This window comes from Odontomachus brunneus, unplaced genomic scaffold (genome assembly GCF_010583005.1).
Source record: "Odontomachus brunneus isolate Ranch 3 - 2012 unplaced genomic scaffold, Obru_v1 Obru_scaffold_013, whole genome shotgun sequence".
NCBI classification, from domain to species: domain Eukaryota; kingdom Metazoa; phylum Arthropoda; class Insecta; order Hymenoptera; family Formicidae; genus Odontomachus; species Odontomachus brunneus.
In genome coordinates this window covers 2,902,424-2,922,977 of record NW_022639463.1, presented here as the reverse complement: position 1 = coordinate 2,922,977, position 20,554 = coordinate 2,902,424, and the positions used below count along the sequence as shown (strand labels likewise).

General features: G+C 38.7%; 3 protein-coding genes across 10 annotated transcripts; 1 reads left to right on the top strand and 2 right to left on the bottom strand.

Annotated features, from left to right (window-relative positions):
• Positions 1-17: 17 nt before the first annotated feature.
• On the bottom strand, positions 18-6,017 carry LOC116841025 (regulator of nonsense transcripts 3B). 5 transcript variants are annotated; one of them, XM_032808510.1, is made up of 8 exons: positions 5,690-6,017; positions 5,351-5,597; positions 4,144-4,558; positions 3,581-3,732; positions 3,087-3,401; positions 1,700-2,351; positions 721-941; positions 18-579 (listed from the first exon to the last, which is right to left on the bottom strand). In XM_032808510.1, the coding sequence occupies exons 2-8, from the start codon at positions 5,486-5,488 to the stop codon at positions 367-369; spliced, it is 2,106 nt and encodes a 701-aa protein (XP_032664401.1). In that variant the 5' UTR covers positions 5,489-5,597; positions 5,690-6,017; the 3' UTR covers positions 18-366. The 5 variants fall into 5 exon arrangements, with proteins under 5 accessions (XP_032664401.1, XP_032664402.1, XP_032664400.1 ...); XM_032808511.1 differs by having other exon boundaries at positions 5,351-5,615; positions 5,775-6,017; XM_032808509.1 differs by having other exon boundaries at positions 5,351-5,615; positions 5,865-6,014.
• A 3,637-nt stretch (positions 6,018-9,654) lies between these two features.
• On the top strand, positions 9,655-17,724 carry LOC116841124 (polycomb protein suz12-B). Of its 3 annotated transcripts, XR_004377501.1 has the most exons (10): positions 9,805-9,904; positions 11,315-11,361; positions 11,784-11,967; positions 12,093-12,211; positions 12,300-12,492; positions 12,601-12,969; positions 13,063-13,364; positions 13,687-13,940; positions 14,027-15,215; positions 16,414-17,724. XR_004377501.1 is itself a non-coding variant. In XM_032808686.1 (9 exons), exons 1-9 carry the CDS (start codon positions 9,805-9,807, stop codon positions 15,102-15,104), a joined length of 2,646 nt encoding a protein of 881 aa, XP_032664577.1. In that variant the 5' UTR covers positions 9,655-9,804; the 3' UTR covers positions 15,105-17,724. The 3 variants fall into 3 exon arrangements, 2 of the variants coding, with proteins under 2 accessions (XP_032664577.1, XP_032664578.1); XM_032808686.1 differs by having other exon boundaries at positions 9,655-9,904; positions 14,027-17,724; XM_032808687.1 differs by having other exon boundaries at positions 9,656-9,904; positions 12,093-12,184; positions 14,027-17,724.
• LOC116841127 (methyltransferase-like protein 22) lies at positions 17,074-20,156 on the bottom strand. 2 transcript variants are annotated; one of them, XM_032808693.1, is made up of 7 exons: positions 19,694-20,156; positions 19,434-19,599; positions 18,446-18,647; positions 18,228-18,359; positions 17,973-18,158; positions 17,726-17,893; positions 17,074-17,601 (listed from the first exon to the last, which is right to left on the bottom strand). In XM_032808693.1, exons 3-7 carry the CDS (start codon positions 18,510-18,512, stop codon positions 17,303-17,305), a joined length of 852 nt encoding a protein of 283 aa, XP_032664584.1. In that variant the 5' UTR covers positions 18,513-18,647; positions 19,434-19,599; positions 19,694-20,156; the 3' UTR covers positions 17,074-17,302. The 2 variants fall into 2 exon arrangements, with proteins under 2 accessions (XP_032664584.1, XP_032664583.1); XM_032808692.1 differs by having other exon boundaries at positions 19,480-19,599.
• Between the last annotated feature and the right edge of the window lie 398 nt (positions 20,157-20,554).

Below are 20,554 nucleotides of genomic sequence, written 5' to 3'. Positions count from 1 at the left end.
ATGTTTCGTCACTATGGTAGAGTATATGTTGCATTTATTGATTTGTCAACGACAAACAACATCACAGTTTATAAACTCGCATCTCTTGTGGAATAGAGACGCAAAAACGGAAAACTAGATACGATGGGGAGCGTGTGCATCAAGGTATGTTCATTTCGCATACGTGTGTGGTAGAACATGTTTTTAACCACGTAACGCGACAGGTCTTCTATGGTACAGCGAGGGGGAAGGACATTATTTACGGTAAGATATAAAATTGGTGAAGTTGCTGTAAAACGATCGACCATGACTGCAGTTTCTTCAGGTTCCTCAACAGCACGGTTAGACTCTGTATGAGATAGAGAGAAATGTGCGTGGGGAGATTCGTTACGCCACATCTCGACTGAAGCTGCGTTTAAATGTCATCGAGCGCACTTCCGTTGCGGTTTTCCCGGGCTTTCCACTCGTAGACGCTCCGGGATTCGGCGTGGGGCTTTGTGAGAGAGATGCTCGTTCGTCGTTATTCGATTTCTCGCGTTCCAACCTCTGTTTGCTGAACTTGCCCATGCCAGGTCGGTAGATCTCCATCGCCGGACGGTCCTGTGAACGAATAAGCATAACTTTCAACCTAAATAGTCATTAGATGAGATTTTGTAGCATTATCAAATTAAAAAGCTGTGAGAATGACGTTGATTTTTCGCTCGCTACTTGGAAAATACGACCATACGACGAATGGCTCACCTTATTTCTTATCCTACGCTCCAATCGTGGATCTTTTTTATCCTTCTCTTTCTCTTCGCTTTCGCTCTTCTGCAGATTGCTTTGGCCTCCTCCGTCTAACGATTTGTGACGCCTCAAACAGCTGCCGTCACCAGTGCCACCTTCGCCGCCGCTTTCGAGCGAGCTTCGTCTTTTCACGACTTTTGATTCAATCTTCGATTCTGACCCGTCCTCGTTCGCATCTACATCAATAAATGTCAGTTACAATGTTATATTTTTTTATTTCGTCAGACATTAGCGAGCGGATTTTGCAAAATATCCATACTTTCGTAGTTTTATAGGGTTCTTATTCTTTGCCATGATCAATTTGATTAATATCAGACAGAAGTGAAAAAAATATACGTTCTCAAAATTCTTACAAAATACAAAATATTGTGAATAAAAATTATGATTAGTGTTTATAAAATATAAAAATAAACTAAATATCAAAACGTGACAAAACTTATAGTTTATATATCACGTTAATTTCACGATTTTTTCTTAACTATTTCAGCAAAAAGTTTTTGAGTATTTTACAAATTTGCCTTAAGAATATTGTTATTCGCAATTATACATTTGATAATATTGCATTGTCGTATTATAAGCCGATGTATTAAAATAATTGATACAAGTATGTTTGAAAATGTTTCGTCACTATGGTAGAGTATATGTTGCATTTATTGATTTGTCAACGATAAACAACATCACAGTTCATAAACTCGCGTCTCTTGTGGAATAGAGACGCAAAAACGGAAGACTAAATACGATAGGGAGCGTGTGCATCAAGGTATGTTCATTTCGTGCGATCACACAAGTCATTTTACATAGACTCCTTTTTTTATTTCAACACATTTTGTAAAAATTTAAGCATTTTCTCGTTTTTAACGATCAAGATTATAGTAGCGAAAGATTATAGTAGTCTTAAGGAGAACGGAAAAAAATAAAGATTAAATATATTTACCTGCGTTGTCCACACTGTTTCCTCGTTCCGCGCCATTCCGACGACTTTCCGATGCATCTTCGATAGTTACTCTATCCTCGGCGACGTTGCGTTGCACACGTTCGTTGTCTCTGACATGCTTGAGGTCGTCGTCGTCGTGCGTACCCTCTTGGATGTATTCACTGATATCCTCGATCTCTTGCACACTATCATGTTCCTCTTTCACCTTTTTTGGACTAGCTTCATTCACATTGGCATCAGCCATCTGCTTCTTTGTTTCTGCCAGCTTTTTCTTTTCCTGTCTCATCTTCTCGTAACTCTTACCGCGTTTCTCCTCCACTTTCCTGTCTTCCTTCGTCTCGTACCTCTTGTCATCTCTCATATCAATTCTCTTATCCTCCTTTACGCTCTCTCTCTCGTCGCGTCTCCCGTAGAGCTTCTTCTCGTCGTACCGTCTTTGCTTGATTTCACGATCTTTGTTCCTCTCGTCGACTCGCTCTCTATAGCCCTTGATAATGGGTTTGGTCTCTCGATCTCGCGACGACTTCTCCCGCACTTTATCGTCTCTCTTATTTCTGTTCTTTAGGTCCTTCGGCGAAAGCTTATCCCTTTCGTCCTTATTCTCTTTGTCATCTTTACTGGACTCTCTGTCCAGATCTGGATTCTTCAGAACCTGCAAGATAATGAAAAATTATGTATCTGTTGATCTTCATTATTTTCTTATGCATAAATGCATTATTTTTTAATTACAGATAATTACAAATAATTTTTCACAATTTTTCATACACATCATTATACTTCTTCGTCATGACACCGTCATGTGCAACAAAATAAAGCGTATAATTATCGAAGATTTAAAAAATTGAACCTTTTTGTGAACACATAGTCTTGTCTCAAAAATTTGGTACACAGACAATAAAATAATTACATTAAAATAATTACAAAGTGAAGATTTGCTTGTTAGTCGCATCACACGTGCGCATGTACAAAAGGAATTGCATAAAGCTTTTAGAAAATAGTAGATATACAAAATCGACAGCGAGATAATAAATGTGATAAGCGCTGATCTTTCCCTAGAACCATTGATGCTGGTCGAAGGTCAACTTTCCCGACTTTCCCGAGTGTATCAGGGCATAGCGGCGAATCGATTCGTTAAGTTAAATCCTGATTCCACGTCTCAGTCTCTTTACATACCACCTTGGAGGGAGTAACATACGATTCTTTCGGCTCAAGTATCGTACCACAACTTTTTCACACGTGAAAGTCAGAGGGAGATATTCGCGGCTACTGACGTAAAATGGAAGAAGATTATATTTCATTACTGTGCTCCAATGTTAGACGTGTTTGAACGACGAAGAATCGTGATAATCGAAAAACTTTTTGCCAATGAGGAAGAATTTTATCTTACATGATTGTCTTTGTGCAGGAAAAAATGATTTTTGTCGTTAACCCGTTTATCGCCATATGGATATTCTTTCTTGATATTGTTCATATTTCGAATCAATTTAGGCTTATTAACGCGCTCGTTAGATTTCTGATGAATCTTGTCGAATTTTTCTTGCGCTCGTTTGTGCGCACGTCTATCGTGATACACCTCTCCTCCATATTCGCATATACTTGCATTTTCGACAAACTTTGGAAGCAACAAATCTTCCAATTGGATTTTCGCGGGGCGTAATATGGTGAGCTTGGGTGACTTATCGACTTCTGTGTTGTGCGTTTGCTGTAGGCGAAAATGGTTCGTTATCAGTATATGTTGGTTAACAGTAAAAAGAAAAAAAAAACAAAATGTGACGTAGAAAAGTCTCGGTCGAGTTGAACAAGCGATTACAAGCAAAATGACTACCACATGCATTATTCTAAACTGTACTTGTTCTTCGATCTATCTAAGAAATACTTCACCTTAGAGATAATAGGATCGTCTTTCGTTCTCCGTCTCTCCAGATCCCTCCTCCGCCTTTCTTCTCTCTTTTCATCTCTGAGACGTTGCTTCTCTTGTTTACGTTGCTTTAGATATTCGAGCAGCGGGGTCGTTGTGATCTTCTTTGTTGTATCTGTATGATAAAATTATTATCGTTTACTAATTATGTCAAGGCTCCTGGTCCTAGTGCTGCAAAATCTTGGGTTCGCATCAGAAGCGAGAAAACGTAAAAAACTGTTGTCATTTTCAAAAAGATATTTGTATGAAAGAACACATCAGAGTGCTTGAGCATGCTTGTAAAATGTTCTATTCTTTTCTATTGACAGTTAATAGACAGTCTTAAAATTAATGTGATGTATTTCTCTTTAATCTGCCTTTCTTCATCATTTTTTTATGTTAATTTTAAGATTTTAAGACCAGGAGTCTTTCTCTCTTTTATATAATGCTTTTATTTAATGCTTTAAGACACTTTTTTAAAAGTCTATGTTAAGACATATAATACCTATATTGTATTTTAGATACATAGTGTGAAGAAAATACTCACTATCTGGTGGTTGGTAAGAATACTCGGTTTTGGATTGTGCTATATTTGAATCGATTTCCTGGTTTTTTAAACTTTCTAGAAAACTTATATAATACGAATCGCTCTCAATAGTGCCGCATTTGAGATCCTTTTTCTTGCCGTGTCGTTTCTTTGCTAGTCTTTGGAAAGGTGCAAACTCTACTACTGCAGAATGTTCCACACCTTTGGAGTCTATGAACACATAATTATCGAATTTCTCCCGGAACAAAAAAATATCTTGTTGGTCTGTGAAATTGATATAAGCACGGGAAAATGCAAATTGACCAAGGGACAAGTCAGCCTTCACAAAATACAGGTAATCATGTTCTGGCAGTGGAGAGACCTGTTCTAGAAACTGTTCCTGTGTCATTGTCGGAGGCAGTCGCCTGATTACTACCTAGTAATAGATAAACAATATGGCATTAAATTATATGTCATAAGTATAAACCAAAATTATCAATTTGAATAAATCTTTGTATAAAATCTGATAATTGTACAAAGGTTTGTTTTTTTATCGCTGAACTTGCATACACTTACAGAACTTAAAAAGAAACAGGTATACAGTTGAGACTCAGTAGACAAAAAACAAGAATTAGTGCAAGCTAGTATAGCAAGTAGTATAGCTAACAATAGAAAACAGACCTTAATTTTGGATAAAATTTTGTAAAATATATAAAAAATATATGAGATATGTGTATATTTATGTAAAGTGATTACAAATAAATGATAATGTCTTAGTTTTATTTGTCTTCTAAAATTATGTTTTCAACATTGAGAAGCAATAGTCTTTAATATAGAAAAGTTAGATAATTTAATGCTTAAAGTATTATAAGTTATATATAGACCCAAAATACTCTATTCTATTTTCCTGATATATATTATTAAACATTTCATATCATTAATATAATTAAACATTTATTTTAAACTATCTATTTGTTTTGTAACATGAAAAAAACATAAACAGATAGAAATCTTTTTAATTTTGAGCTTAAATATAAAAGGCGATTAAATTTCGTTTCGATTTATTATTGTTTGCAAAGTTTCAGCTAAATTGATAATATCCGGCCGGCGGTATCATCTTATCAGTACTTGACATAACCTCAGGCAACACTTTTATTAGATGATAACACAGCAGCCGTTAATCGATGTTCAGTGTTATGACGAATAAAGATTGTAATCATTTACAAACCTTTGTCATAGGACGACACTTTTCTTTTTTATTGTCTCTAACTTTCCCGACATCTGACGAATTCGTCTGCGTGTCATTCTGCACAGCACCAACGTCGTTTTGACCAACAATTTCGGATTGTTGAGTTTCCTCAGTCATTCTTACTTGCCTTAAACTCACAACTTCTCAAAATTCAAGGAACACAGATCACTGTGCGACTTGCACGGTCGAAATAAAAAAAGATATCCGTAGTGTACAATTTTGCTGTCTGCTCAAGAAACAGGATCTTTACGTTTACGCGATTATCGCAGCCATTTTGTTCCACCATATGAAAAAAAAAAAAAAAAAAAAAATAATAACCTCAAATATTCACGCAATTTTCGTGGATATCTCGCACACGACGCGATAACGCGTGACTTCGTTATTCAAGAAAACTACAGCGTACATAACAGGTTCATCGACAACAGGTTGAATTGTTCTGAAAGCAACGTTTAAAACTCTGCGATAGACAATCTAGACAATGAACCGAGTTTACCACTTGAGTAAAAAACAGCAGGCCTGTTTTGTTGTCGAACCACAAAATCACACTGGAACTCGTTCTTCACCTTTCCGCGCTAAGTTATATACTGTTTTTTTCGAACTTGATGTTTCATTAGGCCGTGTTTCGATACGCACACACCAGACAGCATCCCGCACAACATTGTTTGGTTTACATCGTACACTTGATACGCGGACTAAATAGTAACTTTCTATTAGATAATTTTAATATCGACGATATATATAAACAACGATATATTAAGCTGATATAATACTTATCAACAAAACATATTGTATTGATTGAATACGTTGCCGTTGATATGTATTGTCGATATTAAGATTATCTAATAGAAAGTTACTATTTAGGCTGCGTTCCGAAATTCACTGCCAGTACTGAAATTCTATAGTATATGTGACATGAACTATAGATTTTCAGTACTGGAAGTGAATTTCAGAACGCAGCCTTAGTACGTGTATCAAGTGCACGATGTAAACCAGACCATTGTCAATTAATCGAATAGACAAAGGTGTGTAAACGTATTGAAGAAAAAATTATTACAAGTGACTAATTTTATTTTCCTTACCAATATGAGCAAAATATAAATACAATTTTTCTATTATTCTTTTAAAATTAATATTCCTTTGCTATATACTTCCAAGATGTATAAAATATACTGCCAGACTGTGTTTCCGGTAACGTCACTTATGACGTAATTACGTCATCAAACTGAACCAATGCAAACAATTGATTAGGGCCGTGGCACACAGAAAAACTTAAGCAGTAAAGCTGGCCACATACTAGAGATGCCCTATTCTTAATCGATTCGATTCTTCCCCTAACACATTTAGGGAAAAAGGGTTATTCGTGCTGTTTGCATGTTTCATACTTTTCGCTTTTAAAAAGAGATGGACGCCTAATCAGACGCTTGGAAGAAACAATCGAGTTGGTTATCTCACTTTTGCTTCTTCCAAACATTTCAATATACTTTTATCTGGTTTTAAATACGAAAAGTGCGAAGAATGCAAACAACACGAATAAGTCTATTTTTGGGGAAAGAATCGAATCGATTCAAAATCGGGCATCTCTACCACACACACTTTTCGTAACAGTAACCGTAAGATGTAACGTAAGAATTGACCAATCATGTTGAGAATCGTCGAATTGTAAGGTCGCCATTTTAGTGAATACTCGATCGTAATTGGTCAATTCTTACGTTACGTCTTAAGCCAGGGAGAGTAAGATCAAAGAAAAAGAAAGAGAAGGAGAAAAAGAAAAAGAAAAAGGATAAAGTGAAAAGGAGTAAAGGAAAGAATAAAGAGAGAGGAGAATTTAATGTGATGTAGATATAGGAAAGTATGGAAGAATGGAAAAGGATGGAAGAATGGATGATGTGTGGAATGTGTGATTTAGTTGTTTTTATGTAAACCAAGTCCCCTTCTTGGCTATCTATTTAATGTACATAGCTGAATGGTAATAAATATATATATATACGTTACGTCTTAAGCCCATTCTACAATTGCGTAAGCGTAGTCGTGAATGTAAAGGGACATCTACATTGAAAGTAAATAGCAAGAAGTAGGAAGTAAGAGTAAGAAATTGACCAACTACAGTCGAATGTGAGAAGAATAATTAACTATGATTGGTCAATTTCTTATTCTTACTTCCTACTTCTTACTGTTTACTTCTAATATAGACGTCCCTTAAGAAGAATCAATGACTGTGATTGATCAATTTGCTTACTGCTTACGTTTTACTGTTTAAGTTTTTTTGTGTGCCACTAGTGAAAAGTTTCACGTGAACTCGTGATCAATGATCACTCGACGAAGCGTAGAAACGTGGAACTTTTCACGTAAACTTGTTAGCCATGAAATGTGCTGGCGGAAAAGTGAAAATCTAGTGACATGATGAATACGGAACATATTATGCTACTGCTGTGATAAGATACAGGAAACATAACAGTCTTAAGGTTATAGGGATGTTTTTAAGATTATATATTCTACAGCCGATGGATACAGCTGATTTGGTCGATATTGAAATCATATAGGAACCATGCTTAGTGATTTGTGCTTTTCACGCATAGAGATAAAGTTTGTTCGAGTTGCTTGTACTTTTCACACTTTTACACCTAATGCCCGTTGCACACTAGTGCACTCCAAACAACACAAATTTTCAAAAATACATTCTGAAAACGTTTTCAGGACGGAGGGACGTCATCAGAATATTTTTAGGACGTTCTTTGAAAGTGTGAATTGTTTGAAAATAGCTAATATCCAATAAGTTTATTCACATTAATTGAATTTTTTACACTTTCACATTTAGTACACATTAAGGTTACGTTCCGTTTCACGCATATGCGCGCATTTTCTATAGTTTATGTTACGTATATTGTAGGCAATGCGCGCATGATGCGTGAAACGGAACGTAACCTAATTCTTTAGAGGTTCTAAAAATGGCGTCATGTTTTCCGTTCGTGTTACGAGTGTAAATACAATTCTGATACACTTTTCACTCTTGTTTGGGATCAAGTATAAAAAGTGTATCAAAATTGCAATTACACTCGTAACACGAACGGAATTCATGATGTCATTTTTAGAACCTCTAAAGAATTAATGTGCCCTAAGTGTGAAAGTATAAAAAGTTCAATTAATGCGAATAAACTTATTGGATATTAGCTATTTTCAGACAACTCACATCTTCAAAGGACGTCCTAAAAATATTCTGATGACATCCCTCCGTCCTAAAAGCGTCTTTAGAACGTATTTTGGAAAATTTGTATTATATGAGGTGCACTAGTGTGCAACGGACATAGATGTAAAAGTGTGAATAGTATAAGCAACTCGAACAAACCTATTATTTGATTGCGTGAACAATGAAAAAGTTCACGTGAAATCGATAGAGCGAAAAGTGAAAAGATTCGCTCGAAGTTACATGATCACTGCCCTGTTGTTTGATAGATAGGTTTCATATGGCACAGAACTGTTACGGAACGGGACAAAAACGGAGAATATTCTAACCTATCAACATCGAAAATTGTAAAATTTCCGTTTTTGTTCCGTTCCGTAACAGTTCTGTGCCATGTGAAACCTATCTATCAAACAACAGAACGGAATAAAAACGGAATTACTCTGATTGGTTGACCCCCACTATATCTCTTTTCCGTAACTGTTCCGTTACGCTATTTCTTTCTCCATCTGAACGTACTCCTAAAGGGACGTCTACATTGGAAGTAAGCGGTAAGAAGTAGGAAGTAAGAATAAGAAATTGATAAATCATAGTTGATTATTCTTCTCACATTTGACTGTGGTTGGTCAATTTCTTACTCTTACTTCCTACTTCTTGCTATTTACTTCCAATGTAGACGTCCCTTTAAGCGTTGTCTACAATATGCGGAATAAGCTTGGAGTAAGAAGTAAGCTGTAAGAATTGGCCAATCGTAGTCGATTATTATAAAAATAATATCTACAAAAATAATCTATAATTGGTTAATTCTTACGACTTACTTCTTACTCCAAGCTTACTTCGCATATTGTAGCCGACGCTTTATGTCAATTGCGGCCCCCCTTAGCCTTAAAATTGGCGAGTGCCCTCGAATGACACGCTCAATTACGTACGACGCTTGTAATTGGGTGATTCTCACATCCCTAGCAGAATTTGCCAATCACATGCCACTGCGTTTAATCGTGTGTGCAATCAAGTAGTCAGATTATTTTCGATATTTCCTAGGCACAATCGATCCATGGAGATCGATTAGTCTCACACTGGTGTCGCGCGACGGTGGCAGCATTTCTCGCCACCGCTGAGAGCGCGCGTCGGTCGCCGAGGCCGCCGAGCGCCGCAGTTTTCGCGCGGGGCGGGTGTTGTCGTTCGTATAACTTTCGCGCGACGAGCAGTGGAGTTAACGCGGGGGAGTTCGTCGTGCACGGAGGACCGCGCGAAAATGCCGCCGAAGAAGCGGGAGAAGGACCTGGACGGGCAGAAGGGACCTCGCATGGACCAGATACAGGCTGACCATGAGCTGTTTCTGCAGGCCTTCGAAAGTGAGTGCCAAGCAACTGTTCGAAATAACACACTCCAGCCTCCGTTAGTATTGTCCGTTGCATTTTTCCATCCTCGTCTGCAGTCATCCGCGTCGGCGACGAGCGACCGACTTCCCTGCCCGACGACGCGACCGCACACCTCGGTGACGTTCGCGGAGAGGTGCGCGACCATTCCTCTTGGCGAACGTCTCCGTGGCTATCGTCTCTCGACGCGGCGACCAGACCTAACCCCACTCGCAGAGAGGCTCACTCGGGCGCCGTGGCGCGCGTCGGTAGACGCTCTCTTCTCCTCCTCCGTTCCCTCTTCCTCCTCCGTCTCGTTTCGCAAACGGACGGACACCTGTCATCGTTGCCTCCGCTGCTACTCGCGGCGGAACAGGGAGAGCGATTGCGAATCAGTCATTGCGCGTATGACTTTAATCGTTGCTAGCGTCCCCCCATTACTCACTGTCGGGTTTACCGAAACTCGCGACGCAAAGGATGAAGCAGAAACTCGAACGAGGAAGTTTCCTCCCGTAAACGATAATTTGAGAATATCCCCGGCTTATCGTCGCTGCAAATCGATGTTTTTAATCGCGATCATTGGCGTGTCATGACGAGGAAAGATGGTATTGGCAGCTTTCATTTTTGTAACATAGTAAGATGGGATCAGAGAGGTTTAGCCTGCTGGAAGTCGTAACAAAGTAAGATGCAGGCATCTCAAATAATTTGAGCCAAACCTATTCATCATTTCCCATTCGAACTCAAGAAGGATCGGGTTAAGTACCGTGTTCATGCTTGTATTTAAAGTGTCTCAATGCTCTTTTTGAATGTGAGAAAGAGATCACTCATGGGGCCATCTAGGAAAATAAACTTGTACTATATTCGTACAACAATACATTATTTTATAAATGTAAATAAATAAAATCTAAATACTAATATCAACAATGGTTTGAAGCAAATATTTTAAAGTATGTAAACATAGGTTTCCATGAAATTGTTATAAATAATTCGTAATTACAGAAGCAATTATAACAGTAATAATTAATAAATGAATTTCTAATAAGAGCTTTTTTTTTAGTTCCTTATTTATTGATTATTTTAAGTTACATTCTACTGAAATTAATTTGTAAGCAGCAAGTCAGAAACTATAATGAATCTATGACTTTAATTAGCACATCTGCGCTTAAACTAGATTATTCTTTTCCTGCAAATTAAAAAATAATAAAATTAAATAATTAAAAAATAATTAAAAAATAATTGTGAGGGTTTAATTAAGAAATCTACAATTTGTTTCAAATATTCTGTGTGGAACACATTACTTGTTCAACGCAATGCACTTGCTCATACATTTGTTACATAGCTGTTATCTCAACTTGGCTGTAACGACTTAATATTTGTTTATAATCTTAATATTTTATTTCTTTGCAGAACCAACACAGATTTACCGCTTCCTTCGTACAAGAAACCAAATTTCAGTGAGTAGACAATAATTCAATTACCATCTTAATTTTGTGTAGAACCTTCAATTGTGCGTTGCCCTCAAAGTGTTAACTAAATTTTATTTATTTTCATTACACATATACATAAACAATTACCAATTGCGCATGGTGTAATAGTTTCTTTTTCCTTTTTTAACGAAGAACACAATCATAACATTGCAAGCATCTGTGTCACCAGGTAAGTTGAAATATTTTTTCTCTTTTTTTTTTAACACATTGGAGTGCTCATCATCTCTGTTATAACTTGCACCTTCATCCGCTTCCCAAACCTTTACGTTATTGTCTGTAAAATCTGTGTAAGATGGTGGGTATAAAAGATACATTATTCATTTGTATCGAATATTTCAATCCGTAAATGAAAGTTTGAATGTTGATTCAATGCTTTTTGTTCTTTCCAGCCAATATTTCTGTACAGAAACTTAACGTATATGCGGCAACGTATGTCCAGAAGTCACAAGGCACGACGTGGATTTAAGGTCGACATGATTTTGGAAAAATTAATATCGAAAAACAATCAAGAACAGAATCTCGGCCTTCCTGGGTACATGACCCTCACATTTTTAGGTTTTTATGACAAAAGAGGTAACTAACTATATCTGTCGTATATTTTTTCCGCATATATATATTGAAGCGTTTCATAGTCATTTGATGATAATATTTCATACAATGCTGCTTTGATGTTTTCTAAGATTGATGTGTAATTTTAGTTGAGATATCACAGGATCCAGTTAAAGTGGAAACATTGTTGTTGAAAATCTGCCACAAGAAGCGGAAAGATGTCAGTTCGCCTATCATGCAAGTGAGTTTAATGTCATTAGAGAACACGGTACGTTGCGAATACGAGAGACTCTCTCGATGAACTTACCACTAATTTGTTCGAATCTTCCATTGATGCGCGGTATTTTTATTGTCAGGTTCCAATCGGCACAAGCGAGGTCCCGATCAATCCTTCCGAGACTCAGCCTCCGACGAAGGCGCCCACGATTTCCATACCCAATGAATCATTTAGCTTAAATAACGGTCATGTAGCGAAGACTTATACGCTTTTGCTCAGGGTTTATTGCATGTCTAACAATGGCTGCCTTATGCATAACTGTGATTTAGAAGGTACGTATAGCCGAGTGTGAACGCGTTGCTCTCCTCCCGTCTCGTTTCGTCTCGCGCCTAAAGATGGTAAAGATGTTACATAGTAAAAAAATGATTCTCTTTCCACAGAACCAGCTCAAAAACGCCGTAAATCGTCTACGGGTTCGATTAAGACTGGCGGCGGTGATGAAGTAAAGCAGTATGGCTCCGAGCTCATAGTGTACGATAAGCACAGCCGATGTCTGTTGACGGACGGCGATTACGAATTAGGTTTGCAGGAAGTACAAACCAACATTAGGTCTAGCCCTAAGAAGCACAGTTCTTGGGAGTCCCTGCCGGATATCAAGAACTGTGAGCCCTTCGAAGTGTTCAGCGCGGGGCCAACGTTAAAGTTTCGACTGAGCTGGACGACGGAGCCGAGCAATGGCCTGGTGGACCGACCGACGCCGATACACCCGATACCGAGTGGCGACAATAAGGAGAATCGATCGGCCAACGGTCAGTTCGCAGTAGTAATTAACGTAAACCCTCGTACGCGCACCGACGTATGCCGTATGTTACGATAAACGTTATCTTTTCATGTTCTTTCAGCTGGTTTTGAGCGCTCTTCCGTAGGTCACAATAATAATAGCACAAACAATAACAATAACGCGACACTGCCAACGCCTAGTCCATTAACGCCCTCGAGAATGAGCGTCTCCAACGAGAAGGTGGACGCCAACGCGGGAACGCAGCAGATAGTTTATCAATTTTTGTACAACAATAACAGCCGGCAGCAGACGGAGGCTTGCGAAGACCTACACTGCCCATGGTGCTCGTTGGACTGCGGCAAACTGTACTCGCTTCTGAAGCATTTGAAGCTCTGCCATTCGCGATTTACATTTACATACGTGGTGAGTGTTCTTCGAAATTCGCATAGCGTTGAGAAAGTTACTTTGTAAAAGTGATTCGTTTAATCATTTTGGAAAAAATAACTAGTTACCGTTAGGAGTTCTTGGCTCCTCGCCACGGAACTTTTGATGACGAACAAAAGAGAAATGTTCGGACTATTAGAAATAATCATTAGAAAATAGTAACTTAACGGCGTTATAAGTAAGTTGTTTATCAATTCTGAATTTGCACAATGACAAATCGTTTTGATTGCACGGAAACGGAAATAAAGTTGACTATTCTGCCAAAAGATTCATGCTAATCACGTGTACTTTTTCCTTCTAGCCAATTCCACAAGGTGCCCGAATAGATGTAGCAATAAACGAGTGCTATGATGGTTCGTATGCAGGTAGTCCTCACGAGTTAATTTCACAACCGTCTAGCATACCTTTTTCAAGGACAGGGCCGACAAGACGCACCAGTGTGACGAACATCTTAGTGTGTCGTCCGAAGAGAATGAAGCCGAGTCTATCAGAGTTCCTGGAGCTCGAGGAGAACGAGTTTGAGAGTCAGAGGCCTTACATCACCGGCCACAACAGGTGTGAAAACGCGGCTCTATGTTGTTAATAAACAATCGCGATGACCTACGCCTTCGTACTAAAGCCAACACTTTTTCTCGTTTCAGACTGTATCATCACACTGTGACCTGCTTACCCATATACCCCAAAGAGATGGATATTGATTCCGAGGGCGAGAACGATCCCAAGTGGTTACAGACGAAGACGATGATGATGATTGACGACTTCACGGATGTGAACGAAGGCGAGAAGGAACTGATGAAGATGTGGAACCTACACGTGATGAAGCACGGATACGTAGGCGACTGCCAAATACCACTAGCTTGCCAAATGTTCTTAGAAAATAAAGGGAAAGAGTTACTCATGAAGAACCTCTACCGCAACTTTGTGTTGCACATGTGCAGCCTGTTCGACTTTGGTCTTATCAGCCCAGTGATCTTGTACCAGACCATACAGAAGCTACAGGAGATAATGAAAGAGGGCGGCGAAGACGGTGATGTGCGTAAAGTACTGCAGAAGTCGCACGAGGCCCAAGTAGAGCGTTGGGCAGTCACGAGCTCGCAGACGTCGACGTATGACGCGTCCAAGACTGGTACTGGCACAGGAGTGAAGGTGAACTTTGGTGGCGACGGCGCGAATTCGAACGCCAGGCGGAAGACCTCGCTACCGTTGGGTTCGCCCAACACGCAGAATATTAAGAACACGATGTCAGTGCATAACAATGTCAGCAAGCACGCTAGCATGATGGCGTCCTCGAGTAAGAACGTCGTGCACAATAACAGTTCGATGCAGAACTCCGTTGTCGGTAAGAACACCAGTGCCGGGTCGGCTTATGAGAACGCGAGCTCCGTGCAGACTATCGCGAGCAAAGTCTCGAACGCCGGGGCCTCGATGGCGGCGAGCAAAACCGCGCCGGTCGCAAGCAACGGTGTCGCGACGGGCCAGAGCGAGAACGGCACACCGCCGAGCAAACAGTCAAGCAACAACGACCTGCCGGCCAGGCGGAAAAGTACAAACTCCATAGTGCAAGTTAGCGTGGAGAGCACGACGCCGCTGCGCCGGAAGTCGATGGCCAGCGAAAGCGCGAGCCCCGAATACCATCGAAGGAAGTTGATGTTGGACACGATGCCACCGAGCAATGGAGTCGCCAGTCAGAAACCGTCCCCGAACGGAGGTAGCTACTAGTAGCGAAAAAGAAACTGATTTTTGCGCGTTCTCTTATCGCAAATCGTACTTCCTTCTTTCTATCTCTTTCTCTCCCTTCTCTCTCTCTCTCTCTCTCTCTCTCTCTCTCTCTTTTTGTACAGTATTTGTTGCAAGTAATATAAAGAGATGCAATCGAAATTTAATTAATAAATCGGATAATTATTGTTCATAGCTGTTAGATGAATATTTTTGATTTTTAATTTAAAGTTCTGTGTTGAACATGGGGAATCGAGAGGATATAAATATAACAGGAAGGCACGTGAGCGTGTTCGTCCTGATTGATGGCCTCTGCATACATTAACTCTGATTACGTGAATGATAATTGAAATCTGTTAAGTACGATAATTTCTCGCTGACATGTGAATTTGTATCATACTGATTCTATTTCTTCTTTCTTCCTTCCTTCCTTCCTTTCTTTTCTTTCTTTCTTCCTTTTTCCTTCCTTTTTTTTCCTTCCTTCCTTTCTTTCTTTCTTTCTTTTTGGGGTCTAGTCAACGACGTTTTATTATCTCACCTGTTTTTTTAAAGCTTTTATCTACACGTAGTATTTCCGAGGAGAGCTCCGGTGTAAAATCTACAACTATTCTATGTGACTCGTGCGACACGTCGCTAGTCCAGAAGAAGTAAATGCTCACAGAGTTACTGGTACACACTCACACACACGTATATATACAATCGCATGTTGATGAGATAGCAAAGCCGAGAACAGGGATCTCAGAGTGCAAGGGGTCGACTTCTGTCTAGTGGCCTCGGCGGCGAGCGTAGTGCGAGGAACATCGTCTCGACTCGATGCGTCCCGCGCTATATGACACGCGAGATCGCGAGATGTTTCTCGTACATTCGTTAGATTGTTATTCTTTTCTACGGCAAAAGGGAAGCGTACACTTTACAGTGGATCTATCGTAGCCGAGAGTTATAGAATTGTTAACTCCTGAGACTGTGTGCTCGTCTTCAGGAGTAAGATGAATGACAAAATAGAAACAAAGAAAAGGAAAAGAGAACAAGAATGCTACCGCGAAGGGAGCTGCACATGCAGTCATTTGTAATAATCGAGATTCGCGTGACACGCGCTCAGCTTGACGAGAAGAGAGAAAATTGTGCGAGGCTGTAAATTATACATTACATTTTCTACATCGTGAGATGGGTCGGTAGAGTAAAAGTGCCTTTTACCAAACTAAACGGTCCGAATTCCGCCGCAGGACAGCGCTCGACGATTCTCGCGGATGCCGAATCTTTATCAATCATTATATTTCTAAATGCTCGCGTAATTGTATTGCGCCGACACGTGTCTCTCTCTCTCTCTCTCTGTTGTCATTCATGAAAGCCGAGATACTTGATGGATTCGTGCGCGCGGTTTCACCGATCGCCGTTCTCTCCAAGACTCAGGACTTTGCGCGGCTTCGGACCACGAGTATATCATACTAAAATGATGAACTGTTATAAAAAAAAAAAGTTTGCGTGTAACATATACAACTTCTACTGCCGCAGTCGTTCGAAGAAGCGCTCACATTCCTCTGTATACACTGTCTTCTTTATATAGTTAGTGTAATGAAATTTTTTAACCCTAGACACATGCCGCTGTGGTTCACTTTGAGCGGCGGCATTTAAGTTCACACACGGAATCATCGTGCTCTTCGAGCGACTTCATTTACTGTCCAATATTATCCGCTAGGTAGGATGTAAATAGGAAAGTAACGATAAATAATAAATATGTGGACGTGAAACAAAAAAAATCCAGAATTACGCGGCTATCATTACTTTCTTTATCGTGATCCGGACAATATATTGACAATTGTTCTTTTGTTGACTTTTAAATTACCCGCTGATCGACTCGTGTTTTGCGTAAGATAACTGCGAGACAACGATTCAAATAGAGATAATCTAAGAGTCGAGCAAGAAAGGATCTCCGAACAAAAAAGAAAAACAAGAAATATCCTTAGGATAAATCTTATATATCCAAGAGGTGATTTATTTAAAATAGACTGCTGTTTTCTTTTCTGTATAAATTACGTCAATTGTGATGTTGTATTTCATTAGATAAGTGCACATATTAGGGAGCTATATTATCGGTTTTTCAATCCAATAATTCTAATGTTGTCTTTTTATTTGTAATATTTTTACGTGTTATATCATGGTGGGAACGATTCGCGTACGCTATTAGGAACGTAAGTTGCTTGCTATGCATACGCAATAGACTTCGTATTGTTTTGTATTTTCATTAAAACCAAATGTTTAACTCTGTCATATTTGAAGTAGCATGGGAAGTCTATACTTATATAATCTACAGACCAGTTGATCCTGTACTTCTCGATGCAATGTAGAAACTCCTCGTACATTGGTGCAGTGGTATCTAAATCGGCAATAGTGAATACGTATCGCTTCTCGAGAGCGACGTAAACGGTTTTTTTCCTCTTCGTGTACAAAAGTTTCGATAACGTGCGGACAAATCCATCCGTGATTTTGTCATCGTAAACTACTATAAGCCGAAATAAGAATAGCAACGTTATTACATATATACACACACACATACACACACACAGACACATTCTTTACCTCTATCTTTTATATACTTGTTACAATACAGAATTATTTGAACGTACCATCAGCAGCCAATATAATATTTGCGTTTTGCAATCTCTCCTCCAATATCTTCGGCCATCCCAAGTTGAGGAAATTTACCTCCTCTATGTGATAACTGGATTTAACATACGTATGATTTTTCAGGAAATTTCGTTTGATTAGACTCAGTATACCGCCGACGTTGATATCTGGCCAGGAGAAATACTCCAATAAGTAAAATCAATATCTTCCATGGAAGTGTATGAACACTTGTATTTGCATTCAAACCTGTGCAGATGACTTCCTTGGCCAAGTAACTCGCTACGATACTGGTCATGCCAACTCCGGATCCTAATTCCAAGATTATTTGATCCTTGAACAAATCCGGGTGCGACAAGATGTAGTCGGCTAATAGAAAAGCGCCCCTCCACACTTGCAAGCCGACCAAATTGAGCTCCGTCGACACGCTGTGTTCTGTAACGACGATTAGCTAATTTACATGTGTATAACAGTATGCAATAATTAATTTTTCATTAATTTTACCTATCAAAAGTATTTCTTCTTTATCTCTGTCCACATCCAAGTCGTCATCGCTGTCGTACTTCAGCGTCCCGGCTGTGGAAGTCGAGTCAATCATGTGAGATGGACATTTGAAGGCGAATTTAGTGATTGCATCTGAAATCGATTTTGCACTGTGCTTTGATGGTCGTATCAATAAAAACTAGATATTACTTGGAATATTAAGCGGAAGCACAACTTACTGCCATTCTCAAGCTTCTCAGAGATATTGTTAGTTTCCGTGTATATCTCTGACGTTACTTTATGCATTATTATCTTTTAGTGGGTGAGAGTACTTTGTTATTAACAAACTCGTTTTCTGCTGCTCAGCTTTTGAAGTTAACGTAATTCATTATCCGAATTGTGTATACTGCGTCGAGCCAGAGATCACTGTATTATTTTTTTCTTTTTTGTTTAAAATAAATAAGTAATATTTAGAAGTAGCTTTACATCATACACAGCGTAAGGTATCATAGTATCATAAGCTCATTATATTCTATTTATAACGTGCAAGGCTAATCCCTTGCAAATAAATATAGTCGCCAACAACCGAGATTCGCTAAATCGCCACGTAACGTCTTGATGAGCCGAAGTTTCGGAGATTGATGCACGAAAATAAATTCGGGAGAGACAGTTTCGTGCCGCGTCGCACGTTGTACTGATAATGAAGCGTATCGCGACCGAGCAGTATTACAGCCTCACGGCAGCATTTATTTCGGGAATTCGTCTCTTAACGACACTTACATAATCCAGAAGTTTATGCCATCGCGTTTTATTGCCTATATTAATACTCTATTGAACATCTTCCTGGCTCATTTAAGTTAAATGTTACGTTGTGACATAACATCTCCTGTAAGAGCTCCATTTGTTGTACAATGATCCTCCAATTACTTGTGGACTCATTATTTTAAAACTTAAGTATTTTGAAGAATAATATAAAGCAATTATATAAAATGATTGCTATATATAAGAACTGTATATAACTCGATACTGATATCTTCTTAAGTTCATGTTTTTGGATATATGATGCTTTTATTAAGTATGCATCTTGTAAATACCATAAATTGAAGTCTACATTCATTCTTTACATTTTTTATGAAGTTTGAACTTTTGAGTTCAGATTAAAAAGTTTTTAGATTGTAAGGATCAAGAACTCAGGAGCTTCTGAATGTCAAGGATACTAAAATGTACCTATCATTGAAATATTCGCTCTTCACAAACAGCTTGATTTTTATACCTGGGATTATATTTTAAAGGAACAATTGTCACGTGTTTCCTCCAGTCTCAACATATATCTTTTTTTTGTGGCATTCCTGTCAGCTGTATTTATCACATAGCCACTGCTTCAACCACACAGCTAAAACAAATCATGTCAATGTAAATCACAGTGACAGTTTTCATTTTATAAAGGATTTGACTGAATTAAACTTTTTGGTTTCTACAATACTCACGTGATTCATTGATTTTAGTACATGTTTTCATTAATTTCTCCCTTGATCTTAGTCGCATGATCGAACTGTCGATTTCTCCTCACTGTGGGACGCCATATTGACGCCAACGCGTTTGATTTGGTAACAACAGCCAATAAAAGAAGATTTTTTCCGTCGTTAAGTAAACTATCGCAATTAGACTTATCTACTGAGATAAGAGTCATGGCGTTATCGGCGCAACTACTGACAGAGTAAAGACCGTCAAGCCTAAATAGATTTTCGTACTGGCAAATGGGCTTCTCGAGATTCAGAGATAGCTGAAAAAGGATGACGACATTATCGATTATTTCAGATCGAAATATTTTCTTACTTTTTGCGGTTTTGAAGTATTGACATTAATGATTACGTAATGTCATGTGCGCATCACGATCAAAGCAGCGCAAACTCAAAGAGACTTGCGGAGTAAGAAAAATAGTAGATTATTAACAATAACGAAGAGTATGTCGATGATAGTTCTTTTTATTTGTTTAATTTAACTTAAACTTGTTAAATTAAATTTTTAAATAAAGATTAAATTTTGTCAAAAAAAAAGCTAAGAATGACTACTACTACTTTCTACTACTACTATAATATTTTATCGTTATGTACATACATGGACCTACAATAGAGTATGTTCAATATTTTTATAAAACTTTTTTTATAAAACGCTTCTGGAATTATTATTTACACTAATTTTTATCGACAAATTTACCGACAGCAGGTCATTTGATAACGAAATTTTCATTCGACCCGCGGTTTTATCGTCCGTATTTCCGCGACGAAGGGTAAGCTCCGTGTGGACGACCCACCAGCGGACGATGATGATACCACGGATACATGGGC

Bases quoted from the DNA above. Each gene is read 5' to 3' on its own strand.
- LOC116841025 (XM_032808510.1), bottom strand. From the start codon at position 5,488: ATGACTGAGGAAACTCAACAATCCGAAATTGTTGGTCAAAACGACGTT. The intron at 3,402-3,580 runs GTGAAGTATTTC...TTTCGCCTACAG, and splicing joins ACGATCCTATTATCTCTAAG to CAAACGCACAACACAGAAGT. The intron at 580-720 runs GTGAGCCATTCG...ATTCGTTCACAG, and splicing joins AGCGTAGGATAAGAAATAAG to GACCGTCCGGCGATGGAGAT.
- LOC116841124 (XM_032808686.1), top strand. From the start codon at position 9,805: ATGCCGCCGAAGAAGCGGGAGAAGGACCTGGACGGGCAGAAGGGACCT. The intron at 12,970-13,062 runs GTCAGTTCGCAG...ATGTTCTTTCAG, and splicing joins GGAGAATCGATCGGCCAACG to CTGGTTTTGAGCGCTCTTCC. The intron at 13,365-13,686 runs GTGAGTGTTCTT...TTTTCCTTCTAG, and splicing joins GATTTACATTTACATACGTG to CCAATTCCACAAGGTGCCCG.
- LOC116841127 (XM_032808693.1), bottom strand. From the start codon at position 18,512: ATGCATAAAGTAACGTCAGAGATATACACGGAAACTAACAATATCTCT. The intron at 18,360-18,445 runs GTAAGTTGTGCT...AATCGATTTCAG, and splicing joins TGAGAAGCTTGAGAATGGCA to ATGCAATCACTAAATTCGCC. The intron at 18,159-18,227 runs GTAAAATTAATG...TCGTCGTTACAG, and splicing joins AGAAGAAATACTTTTGATAG to AACACAGCGTGTCGACGGAG.